The sequence below is a fragment of the Macrobrachium rosenbergii genome, chromosome 50 (genome assembly GCF_040412425.1).
Source record: "Macrobrachium rosenbergii isolate ZJJX-2024 chromosome 50, ASM4041242v1, whole genome shotgun sequence".
Classification (NCBI taxonomy): domain Eukaryota; kingdom Metazoa; phylum Arthropoda; class Malacostraca; order Decapoda; family Palaemonidae; genus Macrobrachium; species Macrobrachium rosenbergii.
In genome coordinates, this window is record NC_089790.1 from 6,276,182 (window position 1) to 6,297,676 (window position 21,495).

At 41.1% G+C, this 21,495-nt stretch overlaps 1 protein-coding gene across 2 annotated transcripts in view; it reads left to right on the forward strand.

Moving 5' to 3' along the window:
* Positions 1-295: 295 nt before the first annotated feature.
* LOC136832545 (zinc finger protein 704-like) overlaps positions 296-21,495 on the forward strand; it is a 290,565-nt gene continuing 269,365 nt past the window's right edge. For both annotated transcript variants that reach the window (XM_067093538.1, XM_067093539.1), the window contains exon 1: positions 296-928. In XM_067093538.1, coding sequence (XP_066949639.1) covers positions 590-928 — 339 coding nt within the window. In that variant the 5' untranslated portion in view covers positions 296-589. The remainder of the gene's footprint in view (positions 929-21,495) is intronic.

A 21,495-nucleotide genomic window follows, 5' to 3' on the forward strand; every position in this document is an offset into this window, starting at 1 on the left:
AGAACCAACCAAAACACAGCTGACATTAGTGTTTAAATTTATGTATTATTCTTCATATGATCTTTCCAACTGCATTCGATATTTACTATTTGTATATTTTGCATTATAGTAAGCAGTTATTTACCTTTAAAATATTACGATTAGTGTTCTAGTGAACGTTCTTTGTTTTGATGGAGCAAGCCGCCTAGGCAATCTGACCAATCAGAAACTGGGTCAGAGATGCTGCAACCAATGAGCACGCTCGCAGTGGTCACGTGGTTTTTGTTATTGTTTGTCAGCTGGGCCCTCAGCTGATTTCACATCCAGTTCGACACAAATGTATATCGCGGAAGGACCTGTTTGTGTGCACGTCCTTATGGCCGTATACGTTAACGATAAGGACGCATACCGGATTGTGACATAGCAGTAGGAGTTTGTTTTATAAATTTTGATCAGTAGCAGTGATCGGACTTCAGTACATTATCAGTGATTGAATTTGTGAGTCTTTTGAAGCTGCAGAACAGAGATTAACAGCATTTACCGGTACTATTGGTAGTGCCTCTTACACCTCTAAACTTGGGATTGAGAAGTCACTTGACCTATTGGAAAAATGTCTACTGGGAAACGTTTAGCGAAGAGGTCCATCCTAGGGACCAGAGTTGCTTGCTGTCTTGACGACGGAAAGTATTACGGAGGCGTTATATGTGCTGTGAAAAATGCAGAAGAAGGTGGCCCTCCTGTGTACTCAGTTCGAGTAGAGGGTGAGAGACGGACAAGGGAAGTACGTGAGGGTGACCTCGTTGGCAGTGGATTCACTGGAGTGGGTTCGGTCAAATTAAGGTCAGGTCAGAAAGTCTACATAACGCACAACAATCGTGAAGTCAGTGGCACTGTCCTTTATCATAGGCCCAACATCGATGAGGTCCTTATCTCTGTCATCAGCCCTGAGGTAAGTTGCCGAGCCTAGCCTAATCCTGCCGTCCGAAAATTAGTATAAGTTTGTTGCCATGCATTGAACTCGGGACTTCTAAAATATATTTTGATCGTAGGACAAATATGTAAAGTGTAGTACTATTGTAGCTAAGACTACAAAGCTTGTAGTTTTTGGCTTTGCCATGGCGAAAACTTCCTGTTCAATTTTGAAATTAAAATGGCAGCTGGTGAGGTTTATGAACATATCTAGCCTATTTGTTGCTGCTGTTAGTCGTATTAGTCTTCAAACCTTTCGTTAGGGATACAATATGTGCAACAGGCCAATGTCTTGTAGATGATAATGCCGTGAGACGTTTAGACATTTTGGTGTAAGTTCACCTTGAGAAATGCTCTGCAAATCGGGAGGACTAGGCTTATATGCGTGAATTTGCCGATCCCCAAAACACATCCACCCTTTTTGCTAACATATAATTCTCTTTTCTGTTTATACATTCATTTTTTAAAATCACCAGCCTAGACGTGATTGCACTGGAAATGACCGGTTATGAGTGGGAGAGCATTAGATATTTGTTCCATCCAGATCATTCTGATCTGTTAAGACCCAATTACTTGTAGACAGTGTGTTCGTTTTTTATATGACCCCGTTAGATAAGTAGTAGGTTTACTTTGTGTTCAGTAGTGCAGCTCATGCCAGTTAGACTTTTAGCTTTTGAAAGTTTAAAGGCCATACTAAGTTTTGAGTCTAGAATTGTGATTCCTTTTTTCCCCTTTGTGTAAAGGGTGATGTGCATATGCTCCATGGCCTAATTTTTCAGTAACCGTTTTGGAAACACAAGTGTTAGATCGTCGTGCATTTTTCGTTACGGTGGACTTGGCCTGGTAAAAATGTTTTCAAGATCTTAGGTTTTAAGTATTCCATTTCATAGCATATGATTTGAGGTTTTGTGTGAGAAAGGTTACAATTTTAAAAACTAACGCCATATTGGCTTTGATAGATTTAACCTCGTGAGATAATAAGCTGTTTTTGTCAACTAATGTATGGGTAAAATATTTTGAAGTAATGTTATATCTCTCTATCTTCTCTGGTTTAATAGTTTTAGTTTCCAAAGTGTTGAATGTCTCGGGGAGTTCGGTAGCTGGATAGTATCTAATTAAAGTTGAAATTATGTAATGATGTAGGGCACACGTTAATTGGCGTATTCTGATAAGCTTAATATCACCCAAACTACTGTAGTTATGTTAATTTATTAAAGGTCTCAGGAGGCTGAAAAGTGAAAAAGAAAGTTAATTCTAAGTAAATTGTGCATCTCACACTTTGTCCAAATTATTAAGTTTAGCAGCCGAGTAGATTACTCACTTTTCTTTTCCGGTAAGAATTGTCATTATCTGTAGAATTCCGGATTCACGTGACGAGCGGAAAGTCATACCCTAGATATTGTCGTCATGTTATCAACGGCAGACTTTTTTCTTTTTTAATTTGACCCCATCAAGGTTTCACCCAGTGATCTCATTGTCCCCTTGTCTTTACCCTCTGCTCCTCTCCCGTTTCCTTTGTGAAAGGAGATGAGGTCTCCAGTTGACTGTGCTCTCATGCGTTCTTTGTTTCTGCAATTTTTTGTGTTTTAAAGCTTGGGATGTAATCTTCACTTGTTTGGGCATTAGTTAATGTTTTCTTACAGAATAGATGCTCCCAGTTTGAGTCTTCCCCGTCGATATTTTAACTCTCAGATTTCTTGCTTTTAAGTGTTGCAACTTGGTATTTGATTAGGTCCTTTGTTAACGAAGTTTGACCTTAATCAGGTTACCCATAGGTAGATGTTTTTTAAGGATCTGAGATTTTTTTTTCCTCACAACAGTGTTCGGGTGAAAATACAGCATCATTTCGTTTCATTATAGTTTTGTAAGAATGCTTCTGAAGGGCCCGAAGCTGAATAGTCGAGGGAGATTGTTTGGTGTTGGCAGAATTCTTGCACGAGTGTCCGGACCCCGCTTGCTGTTTGTACAGGTGCACATATCTTCTCTTGGTGTGGGAGACCCATTGTCGTCCATATTAAAGAGCCATTATGCAACGAAACTAAATGAGTTTGCAGTGATGTATATTCTTGTTAGGGGGATCGATGATTATTGTGTTCTCTTGAATATATTTTTTTTCGCGAATTTTGTAGTAGTTTGCAGAATCTGACGGTATGTGAGTTTTCCTAACATTGCAGTGGCTTGTAGGATCATATTTTCTCATGTAACGGCTGAGTCATTTTCTTGCTCTCATGGGTAGGCCTACTCGGTAGAAGGTGTTTCATCAGAATCTCCATTTCAGCTTCTGTTGTTGCGCTTAGTTACATGGTAATTTTGTGTTGCAACTTTTTTTTTTATATAGTCTAATTTGTGAGCTAATTAAACTAAGGCTTCTGACAAGCCAGGTGCGATGTTCATCATGCTCACGTTGTGCAAGCTACTCAACAACTTTGAACTTTAAATTAAATCTCTCTCTCTCTCTCTCTCTCTCTCTCTCTCTCTCTCTCTCTCTCTCTCTCTCTCTCTCTCTCTCACAGTGAAGTTCCTGCAATTGTCTGCAACCACTGGTATATACTTTCTAAAGCACGTCTACCTGGTACTAGCATTGTTTCAGCTTCCTTGTATTTGTTTTATTAAGGTCGAGGAAGAAGTCAGGAAAGGCTAACTTGTCTTCTCTCATTCTACCAATGATTTTGTGCGGTGAATTTTGAGCATGACCCTAAAATGGACTTTTAACTTTCACTTGATTAGGGAATAGATTTTTTCCCCCCTTCTTTTTCAGCTGTTCATTCTGCGATTCCAGTTAATCCGTTTCCGTGATCTTTTCTATTTTCCGGATCGCCCATGGTCGAAACGTACTGTGATCATGTTCTCCAGAATGTCATGTTCCCTGCTATTCAATTTCTTACTTTAGTGCCGTGTATATATTAAGAGCGCAAGGTCACTTGACACTCCTATAATGTCACTTGTTAAGTTGCACCCCATTTTTAATGTTGTGCTGCGTTTATGCTAAAGTGACGCATAGTCACATACTACGTAAGTGCATATTTGCGTGATAGCCTCGCCATTAACTTTCTCTTTCACTGTGATATGAAAAAAACCTTTCCCCAATTCCTCTGTTCTCATTATTACTCGCTTCCCCCCCCCCCAAGTTCTTTCACCTATTCTCCCCGCTCTCTCTCTCTCTCTCTCTCTCTCTCTCTCTCTCTCTCTCTCTCTCTCTGTGTGTGTCTCCGTCCTCCCCCCCCTCCTGATATAGGTGTGTTGATGTCGTAGTACGGTTGGAATTGAGTTGTTGAGGGGTTGGTGTTGTTGGGGGGTTGGGGGAGGATTTGGTTGTGGAGGATGCAGAAGGGCTATTTCCTAGATGCGTAGTTTGGTGGGTTCTATTTAGTGTTCCTTAAATGCGTGTGCAGAATGTTTAGCCAGTATGTTTTGTTTTAATATGTTCTTTAGTGTTAATTTGTATTCGTGTAGTGTTCAAATTTCACGGTTTTTACTTGATAGCATAACAGTTCATTTCTTATTCCCTCACCCGAGGTATATATATATATAATAATTTCCTTGGACCTAGACCTATGTCCTGGCTTGTGTTGGGCATATGCACTTCTTACTTTTCGCATTTATATCCCTCGGGTTCCAGTCTCTCATTCTCTTTGTGTGTTATCCTAGCAGGGTGGCCTGTCCTTTATCCCGAATGTATGTGCAGCAGAAGAGGCCTTTGAGTAGCAGCATCCTGGTTTGAGGAGAAGCAGCAGCACAGGTCTCCCTTCCCTCCCCGGCAGAGGCAGTGCCGAGGGGCTCCGTCGAGTCGAAGGGAAAGTGGCTTTGTGCTGGAAGCTCTTCCCTTCTATTTACATTTTGCTATCTTCGCTTTTTCATACTAACGTTTTTATACATATTTCTCGTCCTTTTCCCTCTACCGAACTACCTAAAAACAGTCTCTCGTGCCATACATTACGGCGAACGTGGGGTAGGTCTAGATCAGTGCGAGAATTTGAAAAGATCTAGGCTTCTTTCTCCCAACGAAATGCTTCTTAAACCTCCCTCCCTCGATGATTTCGTATGCCGTTTGTTTACGGCTTGAGGGCAGTTGTTTTTGTTCATCCCTAAAAGAGACTTAAAATAGTACCTTATTGCCCATTTGTAAGTGTGCCGGCAAGATGGTTCCAAAGCTGTTGCTATGTGCAATACTACTTGTAACCGGTCTCGGAACACCTCTCTCTCTCTCTCTCTCTCTCTCTCTCTCTCTCTCTCTCTCTCTCTCTCTCTCTCTCTCGTTTTTATTTCCTTTCCATTAATCGTTAGATTGCTTGGTCATCGTTTTTCTGTCTTGCCTGGCTTCTTGGCTTGTGCTTCGTCATCATGGGTTTTGTATCTTGCTCGTGTGTTTAAATTTTCATCTGTCTTACGAAATAAGTTAGGAAGTTTTATTTAATTCTGCCTCTGTTTAGCGAAGAATGTTGAATATAGACAAAAATGGTAAGTTTGTTATAGAATGTAATCACAAAATGAAAAATGGAATGGTAAACAAGACTATCTCTCTCTCTCTCTCTCTCTCTCTCTCTCTCTCTCTCTCTCTCTCTCTCTCTCTCTCTCTCTCTCTCAGGTTGTTAACAGATGTCTAGTAACAGTCAGTACTGATGTCGAAACTACGTGACTTGCATAATATTACTCCTCCTAAATTGAAATTCTCCCTGTTCTCAGGTTGAAATAAACGAAATTTAAAATTTCACAGATCTTAATAACTGCAGTTTTCGTCATGACAGCGGATGGCCTTGAATGCGTGAGCGCCTCTGAATTATGGAGGTGATAATTATTAGGTCTTGTGTTTAATTTTTTCATTAATGAATGGTGATTTCTCTGCATATACCGTAGCTGCGACTCACAACAGTCGACGAACAATTAGGCGCGGTACATAATTCCTTGCTCAGTTTGCGAGATGAGCGTGCTTACCACTGCACATGAGAGAGAGAGAGAGAGAGAGAGAGAGAGAGAGAGAGAGAGAGAGAGAGAGAGAGAGAGAACTTTGTATTAATTTATTAGAAGAAATGAACCTACATAAATCTGTCAAGGTTTTTGTTGATCCAGAAAGGCACCGTTCATAATCAGTGTCCAGTTAATTTCTTTGCTGAGGACCTAAACAACTTGAGTGAATTTGGAGAATGTTTATTTTGAATTGCGAAAGCTACACAAGTAATCCGAATGTAGTTTATAAGGAAAGAGTGCAGTGGATTAAATGGTTTCGTACTAGATGAGGCTTGTGTGTGTGTGTGTGTGTACGCGCGTGTGGTGGGCGATAAGGAAGCAGCAGCCTTCTCTGTGGCGGTCGAACCTTGAGGAAGGCCGTTTGGTGAGAGGTCTTTCTGCTGCTGCTGCCTCCCTCCATTCCATGTGATTGGCCGTCCTCTTCCTCCTCCTCCTTCTGGAGGTGGTAGTAGGGCCATGGCCATTTGATGTCCCTCCCAAGTAGGAGGGGAGGGCCGGTTCAAAGAGTAGGTTTGCCACGTCATTTTGGGGAAGCCAGTGGCGGAACTCCTCGTATTTAGGTTCCATTGCACAAGGTTTCATATTTATCGTGGTTGGGTTGGCACATTGCTTGATTGTTCGTTATTTACTTAATTATTTTGCAAGCACATTTTGCTCTAGATAATTATTCTTTTGATGTTGAGATATAGCCTATTGACTATGGGCTTGGATTTTAAAACCAATAGACCTATGTGAAATCACGAATGCAGACCGGCTCTCTTCGTCTTTAAAGAATGTTTATGTTAGGATCGTATTGGTAGAGGAGTTTTCGTAAGGTCGTACAGCTCTTTGTTACCAACACAGCGCAGTCGAGGTCAGCCGAGGTCACTAAAAGGGCATTAGGTCATTGTCAGTGTGGCACTAGAGCCACGCGCAAGTTTTTATTTTTATTCTTGGCTTGGTAAAAGGGAGAGGGGTACCGTTTAGTATCGTTAACGTCAGCGACACACTTGTTCATTGCAGTAATACATTCGTCGTGATGAAATTGATGACGTCATCAGGGAGATTTCTTTTGTCTTGCTCAGGCGCTGAGCGGGTCTTGAGTTAATGCCTTAAAGAGCATTTTGTGAACCAAAGTGTGGAGGGATTTGTCTATATAACGTTTTAGTTCACAAAATAAAACGTAAGTAGAAAGATAAACGGAGAAGAAGGTTTTTTTTACGAGATCGTTTTTATGAACTATCTTTCTGATAATTTCCACGCAATTGGTGTGTCATGTGTAGCCTAATAACCTCATTATTCAGAGGTCTCTCTCTCTCTCTCTCTCTCTCTCTCTCTCTCTCTCTCTCTCTCTCTCTCTCTCTCTCTCTCTCTCTCTCATTGTTTTCTCTAGGCAAATGCCCAGGGATTTTATGATTTGTTAATGGAAGTGGAGATTTGTTGTGAGAGAATCGGCCTGGGGAATTTCCATCGAGATAACATCCCCCCCACACACACACACTTTGTACTTCACGGTGTTTTAAATATCCTTTTCACATCAGTGCTTTGAGAGAGAGAGAGAGAGAGAGAGAGAGAGAGAGAGAGAGAGAGAGAGAGAGAGAGAGAGAGAGAGAGAGAAGGAAGCTATTGATGATGTTAAATATTTGCAAAGCAAACATTTGAAGCTATACTTGTATTCTACCTCTTATATAGACTCTCTCTCTCTCTCTCTCTCTCTCTCTCTCTCTCTCTCTCTCTCTCTCTCTGGAGTAAAGAAGATGATAGCCTTGGGTGATCAGTGCTCTGTTAAATGCATACTATCGTATTAATAATTAAACCTTAAAGACCTCTAGGAAAGTAATCCTCAACCAGCTGGTGTTAAATTCTCTCTCTCTCTCTCTCTCTCTCTCTCTCTCTCTCTCTCTCTCTCTCTCTCTCTCTCTCTCTCTCTCTCTCTCTCACACACACACACACACACACAAAGTCACCTGTTTTTATCATCAGTATGGACCTGCTATATATTAAAATTCTTTGTTCCTCAACATTCAGAAATGCATTGGCCTAAGTATTAGTGGAAAAAGAATTTATATTCGCTGTAATTATTAACTTAGACGTTGCTCTTTTGATTTACCGAACTAGGCCTATGTGAGGGAGTTCTTATTTTTTTTAAAAAGCAAATGGAAAAGTCAATGCAGCATTGGAATGTTTGTGTGTCATGTCTGTAATGGTTGATGTTATGCATGTTACGTAAAAATGACATCCTTAAACTTACCTGGCTTCGAAAAGCCTTCCTTATTTTGATTTGTCAACTGAGAGAGAGAGAGAGAGAGAGAGAGAGAGAGAGAGAGAGAGAGAGAGAGAGAGAGAGAGAGAGAGAGAGAGACTTCCTTACTGCTCTCAATAATGCCTTATCGCCCTTTATTCCTCCCCCTTGGTTTCCCATATAAAGCACCACCCCACCACTTTTATTCTACACACAGAAGGGGGACGCCTGTGGCGTTTGGTACTCTAACTGGAATCAGGATGTGTCGATTGTCCTCATATATATATGAGGGAATGCGGTTTTCTTTTGGTTTTTAGAATTTTCCCTTGTGTGTTTGCTTGTGTGTAGGGGGAGGGGAGGGGTGGTTGATATTCATTGGCTGATGTGTGATGGTCTAGCATCACTCGGCGGCCACCCGTCCAAAAGTAATGACCCAAAGCAATGTTTCTGCACTTTTCTGATTGTTGTATTTTCCCTGGTTGCGACTAGCCACGCGCTAGGAAGTTTTTTTTTTTTTTTTTTTTTTTTTTTTTTTTTTTTAAAGGAAACGTTAGTATCATTCTTGTGTCATCCGAAGTAGGTTTTTTTGTAAGATCGTTTGGCGCCTTCGATGAAGTTCCCATACATTTCCCCTTTCATTATTTATCTCACCACACTGTAATGAGCTTCGGAGTGGAACCCCTTCGATGTACAAGGATGCTATCTCTATTATTTATGAGGTTTAGGAAAGGAACCCCAAGGGGTCGCAGAGACATCAGAGGTTGTTCTGTCGGTGAAATCTTCTTCTCTTTTCACCCTTGTGAAGAACAATATGTTCATGTTCCAGGTTCGGTTAATTTACTGCCCCTCTCACTTCCGTGGTCTCGTCGAGGTCAGAGAGAGAGAGAGAGAGAGAGAGAGAGAGAGAGAGAGAGAGAGGGGTTTCCTAAACGAGCATAGGCCTAGACCCAGTAGGCATACACGTAGGCAGGACACTGAACTTAAAACCTACACATTCAACCTCCCCCTCCCCATTCTCTTCCAATCCTTGTAATCTCTGGCTCCAGGCGTAGACTACTCTGGTGGCGTTCGGGTTGCAAACGACCTCTAGCAGGGAGGTGGTTTGAACGTTACAGGTTTATACTTTGTCCTATTTCTCTCTCTCTCTCTCTCTCTCTCTCTCTCTCTCTCTCTCTCTCTCTCTCTCTCTCTCAGTCAATTTTTAGACCAGAAATTTTCATAATCCTTGTCTCATTTGTCTAATTCTTATGAAAGAAAAACTTCTTGTTCCACTGTAAATTGCACTGAATAGATTTAATTCCTTGCATCTTGCACATTAACCTTGTAAGAGAGAGAGAGAGAGAGAGAGAGAGAGAGAGAGAGAGAGAGAGAGAGAGAGAGAGAGAGAGAGAGAGAGAGAGAGAGAACAGAATTCTGCTGAAAAAGTGAAAATCAATGTTTTGACTGAAGATGGAGGTGCCCAATTAGCGCCTTCTTTGTCCTTTAATGTTTTCTTCTTTCCCCTCCTTTGTGATGGAATTTCCAGTCACGGCTTCTTTAGAAAGATCAAGGAGTTAGTACTAAACGGAACTGTCGAGGGTCTTCAGTTTAAAAGCTCCAATTTTAGGGGTGAATATATACATTTTTTTTTTATCATATGTGTACTGTGTTGACCGGTGTTTTTGCCTCAACATAAATTTTGTTTCATCTCCGTCATCGACTTGACCGTGGCTCGAGTATGCTACTGGTCTTGAATTTTATCTTTCCATCTTTGTTGTTGCAGCCTCCCGCCATTGTTCTACTCGCTCGAGGAACGTAACGTATGTTGGAACTGTTACAATGTGCTATGTACTCTCTCTTCTTTCATGAATAATATGCTGGGTTAGGTTATATTCCAAATCCACTTTCTGCTCGGCTACAACATTTATTATAGCGTCAAGAAATAATTGAAATGATCATTTTTGTAAGTTCGATGTCTCGTTCTTAGGCTCATGTTGCAATGTCCTGTGGGAAGTTTAGTTTGAGTTGCAGAATTTTATTCGCCGAATCTCTTTCGTCCCCTTGATTTCGGACTTTGTGTTCTGCTTGTCCTTTGAGTGTTTTGGACTTGAGAGAGGACTTCCTTCTTTGCTTCGTTCTTTGTGGAGTTAGAGAGTGGGCTCCCCGATCAGTGAGAGAAAGAAGCTTCGATGTCAGCACCAATTTTGGGAAGTAGCTGAATTTGTTGTTTTATGCGCTAAGTGCTTTTCTTTCTTTCTTTTTTTTTTTGCGAACAGCTGAGTGATCTGGCATTGAAATAAATAAGTGTTTGGTATATGATTTGGAAATGTCCAGTACGATTTAATTAAGGCATTTACGATAAGATTTGATATGCAGTTAGCTCTAAGAAATAGTTTCAAGAAGAATGTGATGAAGCATTTTCAAATACTAATGTTTGCAAATACGAATATCATTGATGCTAACATGTAGATAAAACATTCTTGCCAAATCCTTTATTAATTGTAAGTTGCAACCGTGACTTGATAACGTGCAGTGCAAGTTGCATCTCATACTAAACTACTACAGCAGATGAGTATGGATTAATATTGCTTCCAAAATGTTATATATATTGCTGTGGGGCTCTTATGGTCCACGCTGTGCTTTGAGTGCCTTTCTCGATTGTAATCTCGAGAGCGTCTTCCCGAGTTGGTGAGGGGGAGCCAGGACTCATTTAAGAGTGGACCTGAGAGAGAGAGAGAGAGAGAGAGAGAGAGAGAGAGAGAGAGAGAGAGAGAGTGAGAGAGAGAGAGAGAGAGAGAGGTTGTAGATGAGAAAATATAAAATTACCTAGAGAAGGTTTTAGATTTAGAACATTAAATTTAATAATAAAATAAAGATGGTGATGAAGTGAGCTGATCTTTGGTCTAGAGACAAAACAATGATGAGCACGGCTTAGTTCAGTGTAAAGATGGTGAGCACTATTTGTTAAGGGTGGCGAGTACCACTTATATGTGGAGAGATGGCGAGCTCGTCGTGCATTGGTGAAACTTGCTAGATGAAGGCATACAAGGGAAGTATACAATTTCCACCAAAGAATTAGAATACAGTTATTCTAACAGAGTACGATGAGGCTATCATGACTTTCGAAGGTGGAAGAGTTTGTAGAGGAAATAATAAAAGAGCGAAGAAATAAAAGAGTAAGACTGTCAGAATTTACTGAGTGTTGAGATAGACAACACATTGGAGGGAAGCGTAGCAGACACATACGCGCACCTTAAACGGGCCAACGGTAAGAGAAGATTGAAGCCCCAGGCTATGGGAAGGGGTGGGGGATAGGGGTCTCCAGATGTGAAAAATAAAGGAAAGAAGGTCCTGAGGGAATAAAATATTAAACAATTGAATACCGTGTGTAATTTAGGCCGGCTCCTCCTGAGAGAGATGATGATAATGTTCTTGGGAGGGAAAGAGAGAAGGTTTTTAAGATCAAGTATGAATTTTTAATGGTATTTTATATTCGCGTTCTCTCCACCGCCGTGTAGTGACCAAATTAGGCAGAATAGAACGTGTGTTCTCTTGCCCTGTAATGATGCTGCAGCCCAGTTGCTCGGTAGACCGACATCTTGCCCTCTCACCGATGCCCAAGACCTAAAAAGAAGAGGTCTTTCTTCTTTAGGTCTTGCCCATGCCAGGCATTCTAGACCAGCATTCTGTCTTACATTCTATTCTCTTAGAGCCTCAGAATGCTCAAGTGATCGATGTTGGAAGTTGTTGGTAAGTTCTGGAGAGTGAGGCAGTCAAAGTTGCTCAGCTCAACCTAGACATTTTGCGAAAACAGAAAGTAATGGTAGAGATGACTGCGACAGATCTTCGTCACTTGGATTTCCTGGTATTAGTCATCCACCTTACCCGCTATTCTCAAAAAAGATTGACGGCTCTCGATTGCTGTAATCACTTTGCCCTGTCTCGTTTTCTTCTCTTCTTTGCCTTGCTCTCGTTAGATTGTACTCGTCTTCGTAGTGACACAGGCTCTTAGTTAGTGAGAAACTTGTATTTCTGTGTTTGTAGGATTTTGTAAACTCCTACTTCCTGTTTATCTTGAAGGCTACAGAAGTTCCTAGCCCTCCAGCCCAAAGTCTACGTGTTATTGTTAGCATTGTTGTGTCTGCACCTTTCTTTACTTCAAATGATGGTCCGCTGCTTTCTTTTCTCTTGCGTTATCTTTGTCTCTTTTTCATAGTTTATTCTTCCCTTTTAAGACCAGCTCATTCCATTCACTTGCCGACAATTCTACTTTTTAATTTTTTTATAGAATTATAAAATTGTATCATTGGTCTAGAATTTTATTTTAAACTACCCTCTATAATGTGGTTTTGTTTGCAGAAAAGCGAAATCAGTATGTATTCCATACGTTGATGAGCCATTTTCTCTGTGTTGGGATTAGCCCGAAGTCGTGTATTTCTTTAGTGAGGAGTTTTTGCAAGTGTTACTTGGTCTTCCTAAGATTAATGGTTTCCTTATTTAGCCAAATCTTTCCCCTAAGACTCTCTGAGCTTTTCTGGTACGCAAAGGTCCGATTCAGAAGCTTTTCCTCTTCTTCTTTCTCATTTTTTATGAGGCGGCCGTCTAAGGTTCTTGGTTAGAATGCTGTAGTGACTCGGCAATTGTTGCTTTCTTTCACAAGTTTACGGAGAACTTTTATTTACAAATCGATTGTTTTGACCAGTTTTGCTTTTCCCTAGCCCCTTTCACATCGTAATACACTTACGGAACACCTTATGGCAAGGCCCCGTGCTGGTAGAAGGCCGGCCCAGTTTGAACCATCCCACACCAAGCAACGGGAAAATAAAAATGTTAACTCCGACGTGTTTAGTCTCATTTTGGCTCAAGATTTTTGTCTGTGGAACAAGCCCAGATTTCTTTGAATTCCATTGACCTCTAGAACCGTTGCACGTTTTGATGCATGTGTTTACCCAAGTAAAGCTAATGAAACCCGTGGGAACTGGAAGAATTTCTGAGAGAGAGAGAGAGAGAGAGAGAGAGAGAGAGAGAGAGAGTCACGTAGCACAAGTGTTCTTGCAGGGGATCTCGTAGTCTTTGAAAGCGGGTCCATTTGCTACTTGTCAGAAGACGCTAGAAAGGTTGACTTTATTATTATTATTTGCATACTGTAACCTTGCTGTTTATAAGACTTGCAGATGACTTTTCGTCTTTTTTTTCTTGATACTGGGTTTCCTAAACGTCCATTTTTACCCCAGGCCGTTCCCAGAGAAACGCGATAAGGTCATGTTATTGATGTCAAGATTGGTTTGCTCTGTTTGCAACGAAGTCAATATGATTCGCTGTGGTGTGGCTTTTCGTGTTCCATTTGGAGTACGCGTGTCAGTGTCAGGTAATGTCAGTGCGAGAACATAATAGCTATTCTATTACCAGTGGCGAATCCACGAGCTTACACCCAAAGCCGGATGTGACGACCGGCAACCAACGCAGAGATATTGAAGTACGAGTGGGAGGAATCGGGAGTTTTTATTCGTTTATTTATTTTGCTTGAGAATACTAGGATACTCGGGAAAAGGATTTTTGAATGCTACACTGAAACGCAGAGGATATGTACCGGTAAATGCGAAGTGCATTGCTTGTTTTTATGAAAGTATTACACTATAGGTCTATAGTTACACTTACGTACCCTGGAGAGCGTTAGTCTGTTCTTTCCCCCTCCCGTGCGTGTACTGGTAGTTGTATCCCCGACAGTGGCGTGAGTGGAAATTACCTGTTGCAAATTATTGATACCGACCCCCTCCCCTTCCCCTCACACTCACTCCTGTACTCCTGCAGAGGGCAATTGCCTTGTGTTCTTTATCTACTCATCCAGTCAGCTTGCAGTTTTGGGACTTTAACCTAAATGTTTTCCCTCTCCTGGATTCCTGTGATATTTCAGTTCGATCTCTCTCTCTCTCTCTCTCTCTCTCTCTCTCTCTCTCTCTCTCTCTCTCTCTCTCTCTCTCTCAGGCTAAACATTTGGAAAAATACAGACAGGAAACTTCAATACTGTAGATTGCTTTTCACATAGACATAGATACTTCTTATTTTCCGTCTTTTTTCACATTTTGTAATATGGTTTCCCCTAATGTAAGGGACCGGCCCTTTTTCTGTTGGTATAAATTTAATAAATCCCCCAGAATCTTATTTTCTGCCCTGATGATATCTTGAGATTCAGTTGACGCGTGTGTCTAGTGCTCTCTTCATGAGTTTTTAGTCTCAAGTTCCTCCATCCTTATATTCTGTTCTGTAATGACTAAGATATAATGTTAGGGCATTTTATTCATGTGCAGTGTATGCCTTATTTGTAATCTAGCCTCCAACTGTTTAGAATTACTTTAATTTTATTAAGTGTTCAATACGGTAGCGTCGTCATCTACAGTCTTTGTCTTCCAGGAATATCGTGTCCCCGTCTCCTCCCACTTTGTCGCGAAGGATGGTAGATTTTGTTGTCGTCATTTCTTCCATATGGCAATGTTCTGTAAGATGTTTTCCATCTTAACAACTTTTAGGCTTTTAATTTTCTTCCTTATCACCCAGAATTCATTTCATCACTTTGGCAGCATTCGACGTTAGATATAGCAGCAGCAGCCTCCGCCTTTATCCCTCTTCTATAAGAACTCCTTCTACCCCCTTGGTCTAGTCTCGCCCCCCTCCGCCTGCGTTTCCAAATCATCCGTTGCGATGCCTATGCCTACGACGTCTAGACCCCCCTTCATCCCATAACACACGCGTACACTCACACGCACACACACACGCGCACACGCGCTCTCGCGGAGGCCTTCCTCTTTCTACGACGTGTATCCCTGAGTTCAATGACCTCGCGTGTGTTGTAGTGGAAGGCGTGCTGGTGGGTGGGGATGGAGGGGAGGGTACTTGTAGTAGGTGATGTAAGGGAGAGGACTGCTACAGGCGGGGGTGTAGGGAATTGAAAAAGGGGGCGTGGCGATTCCGAGGGGAGGAAGAGGAAGGACAGATGGAATGAACGGAAGTGAGAGGGCTAGGGAAGAAGAATTAGATGTAGAGAAATGATATTAAAGAAGAATGCTGTAGTGAATTAATTAAGGATTCTGACAGATGAGAAGAAACTATCTATCTATCTATCTATCTACATATATATATATATATATATATATATATATATATATATATATATATATATATATATATATATATATATATACATATACACACACACATTCATACACACACACACACACACGCCGGTGGAAGGAAAAAATCCTTGCGGTGCATGGAGAAAATTCCAAGTGATGAGGAAAAATTTAGATATCAGTTATCTGCTGAGCTTTTTGATGATCAGATAGAGATGTCGGTAGAAAGAAGAACAAAGGAATCCGTACCGGAAGTAGTATCCGGAAATGGAGAAAATTATAATGCTATGACTGTGCATATTTCCTTTTTGGGCAATTATATTTTAGGTCCCCCTCCCTTCCCAAACTCCTTGTTTGGCCTTTTACACACACACACACACACACACATTAGCAGTCGCGCAATTTAGCTTGGGCCTTTGTTGATACAGCGTAGGTTATTTTACCGCGAAAAAAATATTACAAGCGGTCTCAGAATCTTGTTTATGGTGATTGACTTCATGTGGAATTCTGACTCTTTACTGATATCTGTGAAGACGGGACGATGGTAAATCGCAAGTTACTGATATTTGAGGGGATACACGACTAACTGATATTCGAGGGGATACACGACTACAAACGCAAGCTCTCCTGCCAACAGCATCCGCTCTAGTGGACGCTCCCATAGCAACACGCATAACAGCAACCAACTCCTGTATCCCCCCCACACCCCCCCGCGGAGGGTTGATGGTACTACATATCTGTTCGGATAGTAAAGTGGAGTTTGGAGGTGTAAGGGGGTTGGGTTGGGGGGTGACGCTGATGGTAGGCATTATTAGGGTTGGGTCTTGCGATGGGTGGGGGATAAGGATAGGAAAAGAAACCATGTCTCTTACTGGATTGATCGAGCTAAGACTCACGTCTTTGACGTTTTTTCGTTGCTTTTTATGTTCGTGATTGGTCTAGGTCAGGAACTTTCTGTTGGGTGACATTTGTGACACTGACTTTCCCATGTCCCTTATCTGCTTTGTATGATAGCCTCTGTGATGAAAAAAATCACCGAACTAAAGGAAGTTTAGAGAATGGATAACTTAATAAAAAAAATCACCGAACTAAAGGAAGTTTAGAGAATGTATAACTTATTTTTCCTCGCTAGGAAATTGATACCGAATTCATTGCTTGATTTGGATGACAACTGCAAGATTAAGGACGTGCTTGATGCAGAAGGATCTTTGATATCCGCAGAGAGTGGTATCATCTGGATGATGTCGAAAGGAAGTTCGGGCCAAGGAAGAAGGATACCCAGGGTCATTTAACCCTACTTTTATCATGGTCCTTTGTCCTGTTCGCTTTAGGCTTAACCTTATCGCCCATTATCCCCCCATTGGTACGGTTCCCCGCTGATGTCCTTTGGCCGCCCTGTATTCCTTTTCTCCATCTCCATTCTACGCTTTGCACACATTCCACAGCCACCCGGTTATTCAGAAAAATGCACATAGGTAGTCAGTTACGGGGCGACCGCTCCCGCGTGGAATAACGGGCGTGTATAGGCGCCGTTGAGCGCGACTTTCTTTGGGAAGACACTTTCCGTTCTCCTCCTTGTTCATTGGGCGGTCACTCACCCTTCACATTCGTCGTCGCCCTGCGCTAGACACACATTACCACGGGGGCTAATGTACTTGCAGTGTTGTGGCTGCCGTCTTTCTGGTATATTTTTATCTCTTTGGGAATCTACTGCTGCTTTTCTTGAGGTGTTCTTTTGTTCACTTCCTCAACACCGCTTTTCTCTTCCTCCTTTCTTGCTCTTCTATCGTGGTGTATCGCCACCAGAGGTAAAAAAAAATGGTCTTTCATGCTATTCTAAGTCATGGGACGAGACTGTTAGACTCTTGATTTCCAAGGAAGACATCCAAGTCGACTTGGCCGGCGGTGGGGTTATCGCCCCGCGTCTGTGTTCGTTGCTCCCAAGTCTCTACACCGGCTGTTTTAAGCCGATTTGGGCGTGGATTATCGATTTATGGGCTATGATAAGTGGATCAGGCATTGCATGTTGCATTTCCAGAACATTTCCTTGTCATGACAACACGCAGCTTAGCCTGGAAGCAAATTTCCTTGAAAGCCGACTTACTAGGGAAGAATTGCGCGTTCCCTGGTTCTTTGTTTGGGTACAAGCGGCACCAGCGCCTATGGGGAGACTTGGCAACTGCGCGCGTGGTGGTTTGTTATTATATGACGTCACAAGGTCGGGGGGATCGAGAACAGGGGAGAGGACAGATGAGAAAGAAATATAAGGCATAGTGCGCGGATAGTATGAACGTGTGTGACTGCGTGCACGCATGGCTTTTTTTATATATATATATATATATATATATATATATATATATATATATATATATATATATATATATATATATATATATATATATATATATATTATATATCCCTCTTAGAATGCCACTCCATGATTAGTTCCGTTTGTTTATATATCGTCAACATTGCTGGTAAATGTTAGTTGATATGTCAGTTTAAAATGGAATTATTGTTATTTTTAAGAGAACATGATATACACCGTTATTGAGTTTTGGTACAGCATACGCCAAGGAAGTATATGAGCTTTAGGTACCTTACGGACTTTTACTCAATAAATTCATCTGGATATTTACAAATTTCTCCTTTAAGGTTTTAAATTAGACCATGGCTCTTTTTCATCAAGTGAATTAATATGCCACCTGTTTTCATTCACGTAGTGGGGTATATTTCGACTCATGGATGGTATCTTTAAAGAGAGAGAGAGAGAGAAAGAGAGAACCTGCTTGGTCTGTGACTCTCATGTTTTCGTCTCTCTTCGTACTCTAGGTATCCTGTACCCTTCTCTCTCTCTCTCTCTACTCTCTTTCTCTCTCTTTCGTTTTCCCTTCTATCTTTTCGGATCTCCTCTCATCATACCCATGCTTGGTCTAGCTTTCGCTTTGTCATTGGACCGGTTTTAACCCGCTCGGCAGTATGGCACAAAGACAAGATAATATAGGCATTTTTTTTTACCATTATCATATGTTTGTTTATGAAGATGTTCAGGTTAGATGCAGACTCACATTAGTCTCATTCCTTATTTTAATTATTTATTTGAATTTTTATTACTCCTTTTACAGATTGCTCTTATTTCTCGGCGGGCCCCTGGGCTTGTATTATTCTGTTTTTCCTACTGGCGTTGCAGCGAGATTTTAGTAATATGTAGTTGGATATGATAGTCCATCCTCTCTCTCTCTCTCTCTCTCTCTCTCTCTCTCTCTCTCTCTCTCTCTCTCTCTCTCTCTCGTATTCCTTCAAATAATGCACATTACAAACTGGCGTTCTCGCGCTTGCACAAGTACAGGTATACACAATCATACAATGATCGATGGGATTTTTCGTTCCCAACTCGTGCTGTTACTCGGAAGAGATGGAAAGCAAGCGAGGAATCGAGAAGAGAGAAGAGATGGGAAGAGAGGGGATTGGGCTCTTTCGCCTTTTTTTGAGGGGAGGAAGGTAGTTTCGAAAAAGGGGGTAGGGGACTAGTGATTAATGGGGAGGGAGGCCCGCGGGCTAGGGTCTGCAAATGACTGGGGAGGGGGCGGGGCAGGGGTAAAGGCATGACATCAGTAGCTTGCCATTCGAATCCGTGCGGAAGTGTTGCTAGGCCAAAGCACTGTCCGTGAGGTGTGGTGGTTTGGGAGAAGGGGTCGGTTAGGTTGGGGGGAGAGAGAGAGAGAGAGAGAGAGAGAGAGAGAGAGAGAGAGAGAGAGAGAGAAAGAGAGAGACTGAAGAGGAGAGTAGTAGGTTGTGCGTCTTATTATCTGCGTGCTCAATTGATGATTGTTGACGGTTGGTTTTCATGTAGGACTAGGTCTAAAGTGGGTTATGGTTTTGTTAACTCGGATAAGATTATATATATATATATATATATATATATATATATATATATATATATATATATATATATATATATATATATATACACACATACAGGCGTGTGTGTTTGTATGAAGAAGAGAGATATCACTTTCATATATTTTCGCGCGAAGTACATTACATTTTGGCTCGCCAACCACACCATAACCTTTTTCTGATATTGAGCACTGCATTCAAGTCAGCTGCTTTGATTAATCCAGCTCGTTTTCCGCCCACATTCTTCCGTTCTTCAATACTATGATGCTTACTGCGTCATCCCTACCGTGTCCCGCAGAGCTAAACTTGGAAGTAGCTGGGTGTTGAATTTCCTTTATTGTGCCCGAGTCCTGTTCGTAAACATGGTCGGTGGTTTAATTGCGCAACATTACGAAAGTGGGCGAAAATTACAAGAATATGCCCTCTCTCTCTCTCTCTCTCTCTCTCTCTCTCTCTCTCTCTCTCTCTCTCTCTCTCTATATATATATATATATATATATATATATATATATATATATATACATACATACATACATACATACATACACACACACACACACATGGAGAGAGAGAGAGTTTCCCTCCATTTCCTTTCTCCAAGATAAGCGCGATATCGCTGCTGCGAGTGAAAGGAGGGGAAGGGTAGTCGGTCTTGTTCGCATCGTTATAAGCTATCAAAGCTGAGATAGATTCGAGATATATGATCCCAACCAGATGGTGATTCATAAGTCAGGTCACGAAGGGAAAATAATTTGTTTTGAATGTCTTCGGGCGTTTGAACACTCGTACATAAACTATAAACATAATGGGAGAACGTTGTCAATTCGTTTTTCTTCTGGTAGAAGATGAATTGTAACAAATTATTGCATGGAGAGAGTGCATGTCGCAATATAAAACTATTAGTGTATTGTCGCAATATAAAACTATTAGTGTGTTCACACACTGACAAAAAAATAACAATTATCCTTGTGCCTTTTGATTCGCTAGAGAAAGAACAACTATTTAGTACTAGGTGGTTAAGCCAATGTTTTGATATCGTTAGGCCTATTCGGGGCTCGCAAAGATCTTCTTTGGAAAGAAAACTTATTATGGTTGTTTGTCTCAGAGAAAGGTTAAGCTTGGGTTGGCTAAGCTGGGCAGCGTCCATTTTATTAGGATTTCCCATGGGTTGTAGAAATAACCGACGGCTTGCACGCGAGTCTTTACTGACGACGGAGGGCAGGTCGGGATATGTGTACTTTTATCTTGACATGAATATTCTCTCTCTCTCTTTCTCTGTCAGTCACTTCAAACACACGTGAATAACAATTGCATGATAGCAGAGGACACACACACACACACACACACACACACACACACACACACACACACACGCTGTTTAAATCCTTCTTCTATTCTTGTATCGTAGCATAGATTGTGACATTCAAATTTGTCTATCTACTGTATGTGTAGTTCAGTATTATATCTCTCTCTCTCTCATTATATATATATATATATATATATATATATATATATATATATATATATATATATATATATATATATATATATATATTGCATGTACAGCACGCCACTATAAGTATCTTGTCTAATGGAGTTTGGCATGTTCTGCCAAAGCCAGTTGAGAATTTCTTTCCCCAGTTCCTTTTCATGACGCTCTTGTCGAAGTTTATTTGTGTCCTGGCGAGAACTATTACCAATGACATGAAACTTGTTCTCATTTTTTTGCGATGGTTTTTTGTTTGTTTGTTTGTTTGTTATTCGACGGTTTCCTCTGGTAACGTAATTTACTTTAAGAAAAAATCTACTTTTATTTTTATGCAATAATCGCACTTATTGTTAAAATTCTTTTATACAGCTATCAGTTAAGCTGGAAGTTATAGAGTTATAGTCAAGTTCTCCTTTTTATTTATCTCACTCAATCGGTAGTAAAAAGACCACCAAAAAGGATTTCTAGATTTGTTTCTAGGCTCAAATAAGGAGTAGGCCTAGTCACTAGCTAAGAGAAATGGCCGTTAGAAAGAACATGAAAAAATATATTTCTCATGGAAACATTTCAAGCCATCTTTGTGCAACTTTCACGGTGAGTTTGGCAACTGTAGGTTCGAAATCATTTGTTCTGGAGTGAATCGTGTAAACATACTCAGGTTTGTTTTGTTCTGCCCTAAATAGCGAAAATCTTGCTGATTATGGTCCGTGAAAATTGTAAATTGAAAATCACGAAGGTTTTCGTGATGGCTTTCTTTCATTAGAAGCCCAAGGGTGAACCCGATAGCTCTCTCTCTCTCTCTCTCTCTCTCTCTCTCTCTCTCTCTCTCTCTCTCTCTCTTCATAACAAAGCCGTTGCAATCCAAG